This window comes from Drosophila gunungcola, unplaced genomic scaffold (assembly GCF_025200985.1).
Source record: "Drosophila gunungcola strain Sukarami unplaced genomic scaffold, Dgunungcola_SK_2 000097F, whole genome shotgun sequence".
In the NCBI taxonomy this organism is placed as follows: domain Eukaryota; kingdom Metazoa; phylum Arthropoda; class Insecta; order Diptera; family Drosophilidae; genus Drosophila; species Drosophila gunungcola.
Window position 1 is genome coordinate 255,368 of NW_026453259.1, and position 12,505 is coordinate 267,872.

The 12,505-nt window shown below is 33.5% G+C and overlaps 1 protein-coding gene across 1 annotated transcript; it reads left to right on the forward strand.

Moving 5' to 3' along the window:
• The first annotated feature begins 42 nt into the window (after positions 1 to 42).
• On the forward strand, positions 43 to 1,448 carry LOC128265147 (thioredoxin domain-containing protein 17). Its single transcript, XM_053000978.1, has 2 exons — positions 43 to 552; positions 1,160 to 1,448. The coding sequence occupies exons 1-2, from the start codon at positions 408 to 410 to the stop codon at positions 1,420 to 1,422; spliced, it is 408 nt and encodes a 135-aa protein (XP_052856938.1). The 5' UTR covers positions 43 to 407; the 3' UTR covers positions 1,423 to 1,448.
• Positions 1,449 to 12,505: the final 11,057 nt, after the last annotated feature.

Below are 12,505 nucleotides of genomic sequence, written 5' to 3' on the forward strand. Positions count from 1 at the left end.
TCATCAATCTGAGAGTTTTAAGTAAAATTTCCAGCTTACAAAACAATTATGTAGTTTTTTTTGGATGACGAAAAACTAAACATCGATATACGGTTAACAGCGCAGTATTCACCACGTTGCGCCTAACAGCACGCATTGCCGGCCGTGGTGAGTTTGGCGTCACGAGTGTGGTGGATACCGCAGTTGCTGGAAATTGCCGCAAAAAGAGGAAAAATAACAAAACAACAAAAAAAACAGCGATTTTATAGGCCTTTAATTATCTGATAAACTCCCCGATGGCCGATAAGCACCGGCTAAAGAACCCATAAGATCCAGATAACCACTGGACCCCAGAGTCGATTGGAATCGCCACGAATAACCATCCGGAACTCACTTGAGCGTAGAAAAGTCTACAAAATTCCATCATAATGCCCGAATACGTACCGGCACGGGGCTTCAAGGAGATGGAGAATTTCCTCAAGCTCTACGAGAACCAGCGCAATCCCATATACATCTACTTCTACGGCGAGAAGGATAAACAGGGACGCAGCTGGTGTCCCGACTGCGTGGCGGGTAGGTGACGAATTCTCCTCACGGTCCACTGCCGTGTTTCGGTATTAGTGCAGATTGGTATTCAATTTTAGTTCTTTTTTTATTGATACTATGTTTATATATACTAAGTGAGGCAATAGTTTTAGAAAACGATAAAAGCCGGGTTAAAAAAAAAATATTAATTCAATACTTGAGGAAAAAGTTAAATAAATATACCCACGCGTTATGATAAACCCTTAAAAGTTCCACAAATAATCCCGGTTTCGACTCCAATTTCCAGCTAATGGGTTGTACAATTAAAGATTTTACGCCTTAATTAATCTACATTTTCTGATCGGGTGAGGATTACAACCTTCGGGAACTCCATAAGTAATCCCTGTAAACATCTGAGCATACTATACGACACTAGCTTTGAAAAATACGAATTCTCATGAATTTTATCATCAAATTAAAGCTAATACCTCTTACCTAAACATACACATCTTTTGATAAAACCTTATAAAGCAAACCCTTAAAAAACCATTAAAATTGTTCTGGAAATATATTTTATAATCAAATTTAAGCTTATACCTAAAATTGTATATTGTATAGCCCTATAAGTAATACCGTTTTCTACTCTATTTTTCAGCGGAAGATACGATAATGGCTGCCTTTCGGTCGCACGCACCGGCGGACTGTATAATCCTGGTGGTGGACGTGGGCAACCGGGAATTCTGGATGGGCAAGGACAATGAGTTCCGTAAGCCCCCCTTCTCGGTGGAGGGAATCCCAGCCCTGCTCCACTGGAAGGGCGTGGCGAGACTCGATGGCGATCAGTTGCTGAAGAAGACTCTTCTGGAGCTTTTCTTCGAGGAGACCGATCAGCGCAAGAGCAATGCTGGCACTCAATAAAATGCGATTTGAGTCGAAATTCGAGAGAGAGAGTGGTTTATGTATTGCGTTCCACTCGTAGAAAAGTTTGAGTGGAATTGGGGGAGGGGATTGGGGGGAATGAGTGGAAATGAGGAAAAAAGTGAGAGAGGGGGCACTGAAAACGAGTCGAAATATTCTGGTTCGCAGCGCATCACATCGCTCGACATTTTCTCGTTTATTTGCACGCATTTCGTCGACCAGGACGAATCGTTTGGCAAAACGCGGCTGAAATCCAAAAGTCGTGGCAGTAACGGTAAAAAAGCGGCACACGGGCTAACGGTAAACACGCGCGGTAACGCGCCATCTCGCTCGCACGCAAATGCCGCTATTTTACTTTTTTTTTAAGTGTTCTTAACAAATACAAATATGAAATAAAACCTGAATCAATCGTATAATATTGGTAAAAAAAAATTAAAATATATATAAAAAATAAATTTAGCACACGCCCGAACTGTTTAAAAATCGGTTGCTTCTCGTCCAGAGTACAAAAATAATATACAAAAATAATTTAATGATACAATTTTGTAATAAAGCAAAAACACAACAACAACAACCGCAAAAAATAACAAGTTATTTTTACCAAAAAAATAACCGTCATTTTCTAAACCCTGTTGCTTTTGCTACTTTAATAAATGGCTTAATAGCAACAATAAATATAAATAAAATAGGAAATGTCAAGAAACCAATAAAACATTTACTGTAGGAAGTTTTATTATTTAAAATTAAAAAAAAAAAATTAATTTGTTCTCCCTAACTGTTGCCCTGTTGCTTAGTTACAAAAAAAAATGGAAAGAAAGCCATTAAAATCAGATTCACAATAACAAAAATGTCTACTATATTCCATTCTCGATTGAAAGTATATTAAAAAACTAAGGCTTTATAAAAACTATTTAAATTAAAAATATATTAAATTGAAAGAAGATGCAAAATAAAAGGTTTAATGTAAATATAAATTTCTTAAAAAAGGGTTTTAAATTACTATTTGTGCTTTACTAAATCAGATAATGCAAATCAAAATAACTTAAACTTTTTGTGTGCTTTTGATTTAACCATTATTAAATTAAAAGAAATATATTTAAAAAAAAACAGCCAGAAACAGAAAGAGAAGGAGAAGGTGGGCAGGTAGAGAGGTGAATACCGTTGATCCACTTGGCGGAATGGTGCTAATAAAAACGCGAATATGACAACAACATTTTTTGAACAAGTCGCGCCGAATGGATAAATGAAAAAGTAAAAAATAAATAAATTAAAAAAATTGGTAGCGATCGAACAGCTAAAAATATGATAGAAATATAGAGAATGTTGCACATATATTTTTGTATAAATGATTTTTATGGATTTTTGAAGCTTTTTTTATGTAAACCAAAAAGTAGGTTTAAATGATTCAGCCCAAAATATGCGCCCAATTTTTCTATTTCTTACGCTTAATAAAATGTTGTTGTCAAAGTAAACTTATTTTGAGAAGAAAGATATTTTATATATATACTTTGTAATATATTAAATCATATTCCTCGCGAGAATTCTTCCATACAATTTTCTATACAAAAATATATTTTCTAATGCTTGACCCTGGAATATTTATTGTGGCGAAAAATCTAATTTAATGAGCAGTCAAAAAACATTGGAAATTTATAATAAACGAAATCAAATTCTGATTTTTATGTCTGTAGGGATTTTGTTGTTCTGTCAATTAAAATCCGAAAATTCTTAATGAGGCACGTAACAAGCTAGACAGGTGACACCCCGCCATCCTCGATATAGAGAGATTCCCCTGACCATTAAAATTCAGCGAAATGTCATTAAAGAAGCTCGTAAAAATCCGAAATAAATAAATTAAACATACGCAAAAAAGGAAACCAAATGCATATATAGATATTATAAATATTATATAGATGCCGTTGGTAGAGATCGGTGGATTAAAGATTAAAATCGTTTTCTGGGTATTGAGTTTTTCTTGCGTCCTAAATCTTTTATCGCAACGATTTTTATTTATTTATTTAGCTTTCGCCTTCCGTATGCACCTGCAAGTATTTCGATTTAGAGTGTCATTGAAAATCACAATTTATTTATAATTCTCATATAGATATGGGTATCTTGCGATTTGTATCTCTGAGGCCGCTTTGAATATTTTACTTATTATTACTCTTTATATTTAATTGACGCATTTAGTCGATAGGAATAGAAAAAACAAATGTGTAGCGCGTATATCATCGATATGTGGAACTTATATCTATAATGATGATATAGCAGATACATGTGGCTGTGTGCACATATATTATATCTGTTGCGCAGAGCCATGTACATAATTTGCCTATATATATTGAATTTTTATAAGCGAATAAAAAAAATGAAAATGCGCAAAAATCCAATCAAATGTCACACTCGGTTGGATTTGAATAGTGTGGGTTTATTTTTTTTTGTGAAGGTGAGAAAAAAGAGGTAAGCGATTGCAGATAAATATCGAACAAAAATAAATATTTATTAAATTATTATTAAAATAAATAAACGCAGAATTCTTTAAATATATATATTTATGTAAATAAAAATATATTTTTTTGTTATAAATATAAATCAAGTGGGAAGCTTGTAGTCTTGAATTTTTTTCCAATTTATTGTCAATAAAAAACTCAAAAGAAAACTGACCTTCCCGTTAGATTTTTCATACGTGGAACTTGAAATTCCAATCATGCTTATCGAAGCCCCTTGCCCCGCCCCTTTTGACCCACTGGTGCCCCCCACCCCTTCGGCATTTCGGCAGCACTTGCTCCAATTTGGTAATGAGCCATGTGGTCAGCCCCTAGGCATTAACTGACCGATTTCCCAAAACGATTGCGATAAATTAACGTGTACTACCTAAAAAAACGTACAAAAAAATATGGGAAGTGCGGAGGGGGAGGGGAAGGTGTGTGGTTCTTATCACGATGTGCAGAAGTTCCAACTGATAGAGCGTTCGGGGCAAACAAAAACCAAAACGAACAAAAAATCAAACAAACAACAGAAATAACAATTTTTTGCCGGCAACGTTGCTAATGACGACACTGGAAAAAATGGGTTGAGATTGAGGGGGCTTTAGGGGGTGGAGGTAAAGGGGTATCAACTGCCGCGCGCTTTTTCTCGGCTCCACTCTGGGAAAAACTATAACCCTTATTTGTGTAATATATTATATGGAATTTCAATTAATTATTTTCCCAAAAATGCTAAAAATAAATAACCAAAAACATATTTTAGTTTTTTTAATTAGTATTATTTATTAAGCTATTCATTTTATTTGTTTAGAAGCTTTCACTAGGCATGTATCGGTACAAAACAATGTATGATATTAAGGTATTTGTTTTTTTTCGATTTAGTGCAGGAAGAATAAAGCAAACAAGGGCAAAAATAATTACGTTAATTTATTTATTTAACACTTTATAGCATTTCAGTTAATACCAGCTAATTACAGCCCGATAGCAAGTGCTTAAAATGATATGTTTAGAAAATTGATAAGATATGAGAAATAATTTATTTCTTTCACAACAATAAAATAGAGAATTTAGTACTAATAAATTTAAAAAGTTGTTCATTATTTTCGCTCCTCTTTTCTTGTTATAATTATAAAATAGTTTAAGTTTAATGTCTAGTTAAAACATTTATAAATGTTGCTCAAATTTCTCATTATAGTTTAATAACTTTTATTTTACTAACATAGGAAATTCAGAATAAACGAACAAATGTTATTTTGGAATCTTCTTATCTTTTATAGGCCTTTGCTTACTATTTCTTATTTCTACTCTCATTTTATTGATCCTTTATATTTAGGTTATTTTTAAAGTATTTTTAACTTCTTGTTGAGTGTTATTTTGGGTATTATTTATTTCGTGGGGCATCCGTTCCCTGTTCTCCGTTCTAATTTCTTTTGGCTTTCACCCGCTCCCCTTAACCCTTTGTCGCCTCCTCGTTTTGTTGACGTTGGCTGACACTTCCCGATTTCCCGACCTTTTTTCCGATGCGGTTCGATGGCGACGACGGTCGAAATTCAGATTTAGATTCAGTCGGGCTACGTTGCCGGTTCGGTTCTGTACTGCTCGGAACTCGGAACTCGCAAATCGAACTCGATTCCAAGTCGATTCCAATTGCAATTCCAGCTTGAGGCTCACACACAATTCGATTTCGTGTTTGTTTACTATCTTTAATTGCAATTAATATAAGTAATGCCAGTACATAGTGATGGCGATGGCAATAACAATAATAATAATAATAACAATAACGATAGCAACAGCGAAAACAGCGGCAGCAATAAACAAATTTATTTTGTCTTTCCGAAGATCGGCTGGCTGGCAATAAAACCAAATAGGAAAAAAGCTCGTGATCGAGATCGTGCTTGTGATGACCATTGAATTGAACATTCACAAAGATCCACAAACGGACAATTTCTTGCCCTATTTACAGATTTATGTGCGACATGTGACTCTTTTTCATCTGTTGATTAGTTGATTTCGGAACTAGGAATTTAAAAGTTTGTAATTTTTGATTTTAGTTGATTTTGTGTTTTTAAAATACCAACGACTTAAAATTTTGACAAATATTTCCAACGTTACGAATGATAATTATTGATATTTTGCTATATCGAAAGATGTTAAGTGTAGTTACAAATACATGTGGTTTCATATAGAGAATCTTAAAGATCGTTCCCGATCTGAAAGTTATCTTATCATTCAGGCAGCTGTGTTAAAGTTATCTAAACGAGCACTTATCTGGCCGATGTTATTTTCTAATGGACCTGATAAGATTTTAATTGGGGCTTCCTAGAGATCGTTAAAAATATTGAGATGGTAAAAAAGTCATAAACGTGTTGTTACACCTTAAATGATCTAAGAAAATCAATTAAATATATCAGATAATTAGGGATGAGTTTCTCTGAATATGACTTGAAATTTCCAAACTTTTGAATAAAAATTTAATGACGATCTAGCGAAATCCACTTCACTTACGTTGTTCCCTCCTTTAGTAAATCAATCACTTGTGAAGTGTGTTTGCTTAAGTAGTTAGAGCTTTTTGATTGATCGGTGATCACTGAACTTGGATTCTGTCAATATTTAAGTTTTATTTGTTGACTCTTCAAATTGATTAGGAAATGGGTTGAAAAATCGCGTACAGCTTTTGATGATGATGTTTTCGCTTCGTGATCTTTTACTTCCTCTGATCTGTTGATTTAAGTACAAATATCTCTGATCTTTTGAAATCGTTTTTGAAATAGATTATTTTTTAATGCGTCTTCAAAGGTTTTATTTGACTTTTATATTATTTTTCGTTTACATTGATGATTGGCATTACTTTGTACATAATGGAAACAGTTTTTGAGCTATTATGATCTTTAGTTTCCTTATGGATTTTTTTTACATTGGTCTACAAGTTTTCACTTTGTTTGAAATGTAACATGTGAAATGTAATGTAATAATATTATTCATTATTCCTCTTTTGAGAAAAAGTCAAATATTTTTTGCTTTTAAAAGAATCAAACAATTTGGTAACCTAACAGCTTATTAATAATTAGTTTTTGTGATCTTTTTGATTTGTTTCAATTCCAATTTAGATATGTTCGCTTCGTGATTTTACATTTCCTCCGCTTAATTTTCTCCGCTTCGGCTTCTGCATTTCTGACGTTTGATGATGTTTTCGCTTATTGCTTTCCATTTTCATTTCCATTTTCAATTTTATTATGACTTTTTTGCGTGCGCGATTAAAATCGCCCGTCTCTCTCCGACATTCTATTTCTATTTTTCCATTTTTTCTATTTCCAATTCAGAGGCTGTTCGCTTTATTCAATTTCAGTTGCCTTTCAGTTGATTTTGGCGCGTTGTGCTTGACCGATCATCTTGAGAGCGAAAAACAGCAGAATAGAATCCGACGCGAAACACGACCCCAGATTTGGGTTTAAAAAGAAACCAAAACAAATGCAAAACAGATTAAATCAGTTGTAGAAAATAATAATAGTAAAACTGGGGTCTAAGCAACCGATAAGCTCACTTATCTGTGCGGGCGTGTGTGATTCTGCATTATATACCCCATACTGTATATACGTATATATGCAATTTATTATAATTGTTTGCAGTCTGCGGCTGATAAAGACTTTGATTGAAAATTAACGCGTGTGCTAAAAAATAATTACGATTTGATAATCATAAAAAGAAAAGTTATTGACCTCCACGTTGAAAAGAAAATTCGATATATTTTGTTACCATTTTTTTTCGGTTACTGTGCTATTTAGAAATCAAAAATTTTCGGCGATAAGCCAACGGAAGCTGATAAACAACAAAGAAGCGGCTGGCGGCTGGCATCTGGAAAATAATAAAACTCTTGAAGGTTTGAGGTGAGTTTTTGAGTGTAAAAATCGAGTGAAAGAGCGGCGGCTGCGCACTTTTTATCGCGGGCTTTTCGCAAAAAAGGGGGTTTTTCTCGTGCAAAAACTGTCAAAAGAGCAAAAAAGCGGAAAAGAGACGAAACAACAACAAATGCTGCAGAACAAGCTAAAAAAAGGAAGAAAATAGAAAATGACAACAAAAAAAGCAGCCCAAACAACAACAAATGTAACGCGGAAAAGGCAGTTTTCCTTGGCCGCAGCAGCAGCAGCATGCGAGAAATTCATCCGCAAAGCCACAAATTAAATATGATTTAACGAATAACTATCGCAAATGGCAATATCCATAAAATCCATATAAATAAGCAGCTTTCTTTTTTTTCGAGTGCTTTAATGTTTGTGCAAAAAAATAAACAAAAAAGGTGTGAAATAAAAATTTATAAAAAAAACTTGCAGTGCCAAATTGTTAAAAAGAAAACCAAACAAATAAATAAAGTGTCTGAAATGAAAATACGAAACGCTTTTAGAAAATAATAATTAAAGTGTCGTGAATAAATTTAAATATAAAACAAGGAAAATCTGAATTTTCACGGCTAACAAACCTCAAATAATTCAAACAAAAATAAACAACAAAAAACACAGGCGGCATTTTGCAGAGTGAGCTAGAAGCAGAGCAGAATTCGAGGAGACAAAAGGTAAGTGACCTTCCCTGGCACCACCCACAAGCCCCACTTCCACTCCCCCACAAAAGCACAAACCACCCGCAGGAAAAACAACAAACTCCCGAATTCAAAGCAATTAAAAATTCTCAGCTCGTTGCCGTTTGGGGAGTGAGTTGAAAAAAAGAAAAGAAAAATCTGCAAAAATTTTCATTGCAATGTTTGTGGAGCCGTTTTTTTCTGGGTTGAAAAATTGGTGATTCCATTTATTTGGGGCGGTGGGCGTTCTATTTTCCTGGGCCGGACTACAACATAATAAAGGCCCAGTACTTGTCCGCTGTCGGCAAACATTTTCTTGCCTTATTTTTATTGAATTTTATTGTTCTGCCGCTGGAGAGAAAAGCGCCTGCGTTGGGAAAATCGGGAGAAAAATGCGAATTGAAGAGAGATTTCTCTCAGTCATTACTCAACATTGAGTAGGTCTGGTGTTTTGGAAGACAATTTTGAATAGGTAGCTCGGATTAAAACCAGGTGGACACATTCTCTGGGAGAGAGAAGCCGGAGATTCGGCGAAAAGTGAGAATTGAGCGAGTCTTCTTTGAGTCTTTCACCCAGGAAAACAAGTGGAAATCAACTCATTAGCGAGTCACTGTTATTTGTCCACAAATTGTGATTTTTAGAGAACTGTGAACGTAAAAATATTTTATGTCTAAAAATTATACCTAACAAAAATTAAAAAAATGAATTCAATATTTGTATTATTTCATTAATCTATTTCTTATTAATTTAACACCTTAGGGGAATAAAAAAGGAAATGTTTTTTAAAAACTATCTATTTCTTGCTCGTAGGCTTCTTATTAAATAAAACTTTGAAAATAACTGTTAGAATAACTCAAATAAGAAAATATTAATTGTTTCATTGAGATAAAGCAATGTCTTTATAGTAGTATTTGATTATAATTCAAAATGTAATTTTTTTTTCGAAATGCTACACGTATTTTTTTAAAAGAATTCAATTTACTTTGATTTTAATTTAACTTCTACTAAATTAATTGTTCTAGATTTCATTCATGTAGTCACCGTTTCCTAAAGTGTTCACTCATAACCGCTAAGTTGGTTGAGTTCTCTTTCATTTTGAGTTTCACAGCAGTTTCAGCGAATTTGTGAGTAGGTTTTTCGAGTGAACTTCCCAAGATTGAGTCGTTTTTGTGCAGACTTTTGGTTCGTGGCCTACCATACAGACACACGGACAGGACACATGGGTCCTTTTGGCTCCTTTTTAGGAGCGGCATTCCTGCCGTATCACATTTGTGTGTGTTGTATCTGCCGGATTCGAAAAAAAATGAAAAAATCCGTGTCGACTTTCCTGGTTACTTAACCGAGGCTCTGCCATCATTTCGCTTTCAGTTTTCCCTTTTTTCCCGGTCGCATTTTCCCTAGTTTTTCTCGGTTTATATTTTTTGTGTTTTTTTTTTGGTATTTTTGTGAAACCTGGCGTTTTTGGTTTTTGCTACTTTATGGTCCCTTTCTTCTTCTTTTTACGACTGCCTTGTCGTCTCCACTTCCTTTACTTCCATTTTGAGTCCTTTTGTGACGTCTTTCTTGTCCTGGCCTTCCTTTTCTTCTTCTTTCTCTCCTTCGGTGGCAACAACAAATTGGCGCCATTAGAGAAATAGTAATCAAGGCATTAGCATATATATTTTTTATTTCTGGATAGGATACATGTACATATAGTGAGAGTACGAGTACCAGCCGGATGTTGCCATCCAAAAGATGCCACCAAAAATTATTCGGGCGTTCTTTGCTTTCATTGGCTAGTTGGCAAGGTCGTTCACTCGATGATGGGAGAATTTGGTCATCAAAGGTTAAGCTCGAATATTTAATTCGAATAAAAATAAGACATCTAATTAGTACAAAAAAAAATTGTCAACTCAAGGATCTGTTCTCTGTTTTATGTAATACCTTTTAACAACACCTTATCAAATTACAAGTTTTAGTTTTTGTTGAAAAATATATATTAATTTACCTACGGACATACAATTATTTTTTGGGCGGTGTAGAAATATTTATCACCTATTTTAAGCTTATTTGCATTTTATAGTTTTTGAATTTAAAATTTACCCTCTAGCCTTTGATTCATATTAATTTTGCAAAATTTTTTATTCATTTTATTATCTAAAAATTTTAAACACTAATTTTGAAAACTAAATATTGGTTCCATTCTAATTTACTTTCAGGCTATCCCTAATTCAATTATAGCTTAGTTTCTTGCCAACTTGTAACTAAGTATTCAATGTTGTAAACACAAAGCGAAACCTTAGAGTCCTTTTTTCCTTGGCAGAAAAACTTTTCCATTATATTTACTTTTCTTTTTCCTCCTTTCATCTCACGATTATTCCCAAGTAATTCCATAATAACTCTTATTAGAGGACCTACACTTTAAAGTTGAATCGACAGCAATTTGACCAACAATTCCATCTGTTATTCATCTATTATTCTCTTTTATGTCCACATAAGTTTGCTTTTTTTTTTGGCTTGTTCAATAAACACAAATCGGTGAGAAAACAAACATAAAAACATAAAGGGAAACGATTTCCAAACAAAAATCCTTGACAAATAAAGCAAATGTATTTATATTAGGTGACCAGAGTAGAAAATAATGGGAAAACAGAGGAAAATTGGAGAAGGAGGAAAACCACCGACAAAGGGCTCTACTAATGAGGCCGTTGGGGAACATATTAAACTTCAACCAGCTACATAAAAAGAAAAATCCAAACATTCTCACATGAAAATGCGGTTGACACACAGAGGGAAATAAGTTATGGTTTGGGTATTTATTTTAAGTTTTACGAATATTATTAGTTTACAACTTTTTTAAATCTACCAAAAACATTTTAAACCCATTTAAATATAAATATAAATATTAGTTGTATTTTTATTTGAATTATAAATTTAATTAATTTTTGTTTATGATGAGTTTATTTACTTAAAATTAAAAGCTAATCTTTGGGAAATTTTCGCTGTAAAGTAAGTTTAGGGTTATATTTTATATTCATAAGAAATTTAGGGCCAATACCATTTTATTTCCAGTCTCTAATAATTTTTAAAATAATATTAAATCGATAAGTGGAAAATATCAAATATTGTTTGGGTGTATTCATTTTGTTGCTTATATTGCCATGCAAACGCGGTAACTTTTTTCATTGGGGTTTTCAGTAAAAGGGGGTGGCAAAGTGTTGCCAAAACCGATCGCATTTCTTTGGAACTCGGGTAACTTTTTAATTTAAAAAAGAAACAGAAACGGAAACTGGATAGCTGAGATTGAGGAGTGGGTTTGGGCTAGAGGGGATGTTAAAATTAGAGGGGTTTCGGGGGTTTCTCGCAACTTACTTTGGGCAAAGACAAATCGTAGCGTTTTCTCCTCCTCCCTTGAAAAAGAAGCAAAATGAAAACCCCAGAAAACCGAAAAGTTCCACGCTCAACTCAACTCAACTGACTCACAAAATTAAAGTAATAATAACTTTGTCTCACCACCACCCATCCAAAAAAAAAAAACTTTTGTTTTCCCACCTCTCGGCTCTGTTTTTTTTTTCCTCTTTATATGTCCTCTGGCTATGCCAAGTGAAAGTTAAAGGAAAATGACTTTTCGGGTATGGAATTCAGTTTGACAGCATTATGCATTTTCCATATTAAACTTAAAAATGCTAAGAATTGCACAGTTTCAGATATTTTCTCGTTAAATAAAAGCCGAGTAAACAATGTTGCAATTTTAACTATAGTTTTGCTTCTGAAATGTTGGTTGCATAAATTATTCGTTCCAATGCAAGCATAAATGGAAAAATAATCTGTAACATCAGATTTGACCATTAAGTAATTTTAAAATTGTTCACATTTTTAGTAAATTCCACATGATTAATTAAAGGCCTTGTATTATTTATACAACTGCTAGCTTTATTAGAAAATTTGTTCCTATTAATGACACAAAATTTTAAATTTTTACTAAATCTTTAATATTGTGTTTGGTTTTAACTATGGGGTATTGTTAAGTACGTTTTTTAATACACAG